Here is a 4,059-nt window from a genome sequence, read left to right on the forward strand (position 1 = left end):
GTCAATTATTAGTCAAGCACCAAAAGCAATCTCAAGAGGAAAAAAAGAAAAGCACCAAAAGCAGAAACATCAAGCTCAAGCAGTCAAGCAAGATGCAATCTCAAAATTTTTTTGACTTATGCTTGCATGAAAGCGAGTTCCAAAAAATATTAAATACATGAGTAAGATATTTATTTTGGGTTAAAATTAGAAATTTGATAATAACTTCCGATAATAGTATATGGTGCCTTCTTTATTGAGGTTAGAGATATGCTAAATGTACTAAGAATATGCATTAAATCCTCTTCATTAAATGATTAGTGAACTTTCCATTGGTCGATTGAATGAAACCTACAAGCTTGTTTCGAGTCCTCACACTTTTATTTCCCTATCAATTTATCTCCTAGTGTATTATCGAATCGTTTTTTTTTTTTTTTGAATTTAATGCAATTACTTGCTAGTTGAGCTCACCCCTTGCCCTAGGATGGAGGGAATAAGGGGCGAGTAGTCCCAATCCCCACGTTAATTATGGTAAAAAGACCTCGTCCCATCCATTCTAAGAGCTAGTAGCTGCAATTACATATGACGTGAACACTTTATAAGATAAAACATCAAATATTGGGGAAAACATATCTGAATTTGACGTGATCAACCCACCTATGGATAGCTCAGTTGGTTAGGGTGTACTTAGGATTGTGTGGTTAGGCGCACTGGTCTCAGGTTCAATTCCCCAGCTGAGCACTTGTGATTTAAGTAGGGGGCCATGGCGGTGGGTTACTGTGCTAGTCTCTCCCAAGGAATAGTCGAAGTGCGCGCAAGCTGGCCCAGACACCTCGGTTACAAAAAATATATATATATATATATATATGACATAATCAAATACACTTAATCATACCTGATCACTAAATATGTTCGATTCAAACTTTTTGGGGCCATGTCCAAACCCAACTGGCGGGTTTTGGCAAGTGCCAAGCTCACCCACCGGATTTATTATTTTAAGAAAAAAATATTCGAGCTGAATAATAGATAAAATGGAAATATTAATAGAAAATAATTCCACAATTTTGTAGTATTTTACTTTAAATGCGCCATAAGATGAATTTCGTTTTCCGTTTTAAGCCTCGTTTTCTCTTCCAGTATTTACAAAGTTTGTATTTCATGATAGATAAACTAAAATAAATATTTTATCAAAGTAAATTTAATAAATTAATGGGCAGACTAGGGTAAGCCTCAAAGCCCTTGGCCCAGCCCACTCAGTGACAAGGCCTTAGAATGTATTACTCGACCCTGCCAACGAGTGCAAAATTTTCAATCAAACCCGTTCATTTTATCGATATGCCTACGAGTCGTCAAACTCATAATCAGGTCTACACTTAATCTAACATTTACATCAATTGACAGTTTTTTTGTAGGTCCTTAAAATTTTAAACAAAAGTTATACATGATGTGTTTCGATATTGATACAAATTAATAAGAATGGAAACTTTAGTGTGCCAGCCCAATCCCCTTGCCGTGATGCCACATTTCCGCAAAGCACAAAAATAGATGTGCTAGATCTAATAAGAAATTTTACTAGAACTTGTTTACTAAGTTATGTGGCTATTGAATCATGTACCGAACAATTGTAGTAAAAACGTCTAGTAAGATTTGTTAGCACATGTAGCATTACTCCATTTATGGGGATAAGTTATTATCAAACCCGCTTTAACCGTGTAATTGATTATTTTGATGTTACTATATATTTCTGGGTGCTTCTCCATCTGTGGGGATAAGTTTACATTTTCAACTTCGCTTCAGAATGAGAGTATATAAGCATATTGCCATATTGAATATTCAATCACTTGTGCTCTCATCTTATTTCCCCATTTCACTTTTTTTTTTTTCCTTTTTATCCTTTCTTTCCCTTTTTTTTTTACCCTCCTCTACCTCCTCCTTCACCGAGAAGCCCACCATCGACCGCTTCCCCACCCGCCCGTGTAGACGCGCAGTGGCTGGGCATCGCCGCCGCCACTTTCGCCGTCATCCATCGTTTGTGTGGCGTCTCTCTCTCTCTCCACCTAAAGGAGTGTTGTAAATGGGGGTTTTAGGATTTGAAAGACATATAGGCTATGTTTGTTTCACGACAAGTGAATAATTTGAAAAATGTTTTTTCAAAACGATCGCTTGTATTACTTGAAATAATTAGTCAATGAAAAATATTTTTGTTACCGATAATAATTTATATCTAAATATTTTCGTATATGATGAAAATACGTTTTGTTCATTTATTTTTGTATGCAATACAAGCGATCATTTTCAGAAAAATGTTTTATGAATCATTCATTTTTCGCGAAATAAACGAAACCGTTATGTCATTCAACTTTATTTTTTGTGAATTTTCTCAATCTCTTCATGTGGACGTCTGTCTCTAAAACACGTAAATCCCGTATATTTTGTTTATTATTTTCTATCAGGGTCTTACCAACAAGTTCTTGAGACAGTTGTTAAATCATACTTAGAAAATGATGTTAATTCTAATGCACTGATTATATACAACGAGAGAAAGACAATACTATTGAAGGAACATGCTTTTCTCATTGGAGTGGGGGCATAATCCATTAATATTCAACTTCAACTAGGAGAACACCTAGCTAGCTATAGCTAGTAAATGTCTCTAGTACACATTAACTTTATGTCACAAATGCAAATGAAAAGTACGATCATTAGTAGTAAATTAATAGGGACGTTCACCTTCGTAATTCCCCGGGGGATCATAATTACAAGTCACGAACCACCACCCATTGCTACACTTAACCCTAGCACACCCAAGATGAATCGAGCTCCTCCACACAACCTGTGTGTAATGCAAGCACTCGCCACCGACACAAGCATTGGAGCGATGGTCGTAGTTGGCCCTCTCACTCACCCACATCTTCACAGAATCTTCACCGCTCAGCTCGCCATAGCCCTCTGCCAGGTTCTCACCATAAGGGCCCATCGAGTGCTCCATGGCGCAGCCACTGGCGGCCCGCTTGTTGGCATATCTTTGGGCATAGGCAGCAACGGTGTCGTTCCACGCTAGCGGGGCCACCCCTACCTGGGCACGGGCTGCATTGTGCGCGTCGACAAAGTCCTGGTGGCTGCTTTGGGCTAATGAGGTTTCAGCAATGGCCAAGAGGAAGGTGAGGGATATAATTGCTAGTGAGGGCTTAACAAAAGAAGCCATAACCAGCCAATTTGAAGGGTTTTGAGAGTGTTTGTGATGATGATGACGAGCACTAATAGGGTGAAGTATTTATAGGCAAAAAATGAGAGGGTTTCACTTAACAACTTTTGCTTGTATTGAAAGGAAATGAAATATAAAAAATATATATAATCAACTGTATGCAACTGTTGGGAGATTCGAAGTCATGTAAAACTATTGCAGAAATTATCATATTGACTCTCATATTGCTTTCATCCTGAAAAGAGAATACGAATATCGGTGACATAACTGATATAGACTTGTAGTTTACTTTATGGTGATTGAAAACCTCGATATCCGCAATCATCTCTCCGGTGAATTAGGCCTTGACAGGGGATGCATGTCTTTTGTGCTTGTGGACCATCTTCTATTTTCCCAAAGAAAGTAATATTGTCCATTTGAAAACATCTTGAATTACTATAAGTTCAATCGCTTCGCTTGAATGCGAATCGCAATTCATCCACATCATTATTATATACCGGTGTTAAGGTAATTATGCATTGAAAGAAAATGAGTAAGTTTATATATGAAATAGGTGAGTATAAGATAAAAGAAAGCAAAGGTAATAAGGAAGTCTAAATCTATGAGGAGATAAAGACACCGGATGGTTATTTATGAAATGGGTGGGTATGAGACAAAGAAAGGAATGGTAATTTAGGGGATCTAAAAGGGAGACAAAGGGTGTATTGACTTATGTACGTAGATATAGATAGATGTGTATGTGTCGGGTAAAAGAAATACATAGATGTATATGGCTTTTTTTTTAATAAAAAAATGATTGAGAGGCACGACCATAATCGGCCGACTTAGAAAAACTCAACCCACCATTATGGGCCCCCATGTAAATCTGAGTTCTC

The 4,059-nt window shown here is 37.5% G+C and overlaps 1 protein-coding gene across 1 annotated transcript; it reads right to left on the reverse strand.

Moving 5' to 3' along the window:
- Positions 1–2,533: 2,533 nt before the first annotated feature.
- Positions 2,534–3,241, reverse strand: LOC115693664 (basic form of pathogenesis-related protein 1-like). The gene has a single exon (XM_030620702.2). It carries the CDS (start codon positions 3,182–3,184, stop codon positions 2,693–2,695), a length of 492 nt encoding a protein of 163 aa, XP_030476562.1. The 5' UTR covers positions 3,185–3,241; the 3' UTR covers positions 2,534–2,692.
- Positions 3,242–4,059: the final 818 nt, after the last annotated feature.

The sequence above is a fragment of the Syzygium oleosum genome, unplaced genomic scaffold (genome assembly GCF_021117445.2).
Source record: "Syzygium oleosum isolate NSW1041296 unplaced genomic scaffold, Sole_v2.1 Sole_v2.27, whole genome shotgun sequence".
In the NCBI taxonomy this organism is placed as follows: Eukaryota; Viridiplantae; Streptophyta; class Magnoliopsida; order Myrtales; family Myrtaceae; genus Syzygium; species Syzygium oleosum.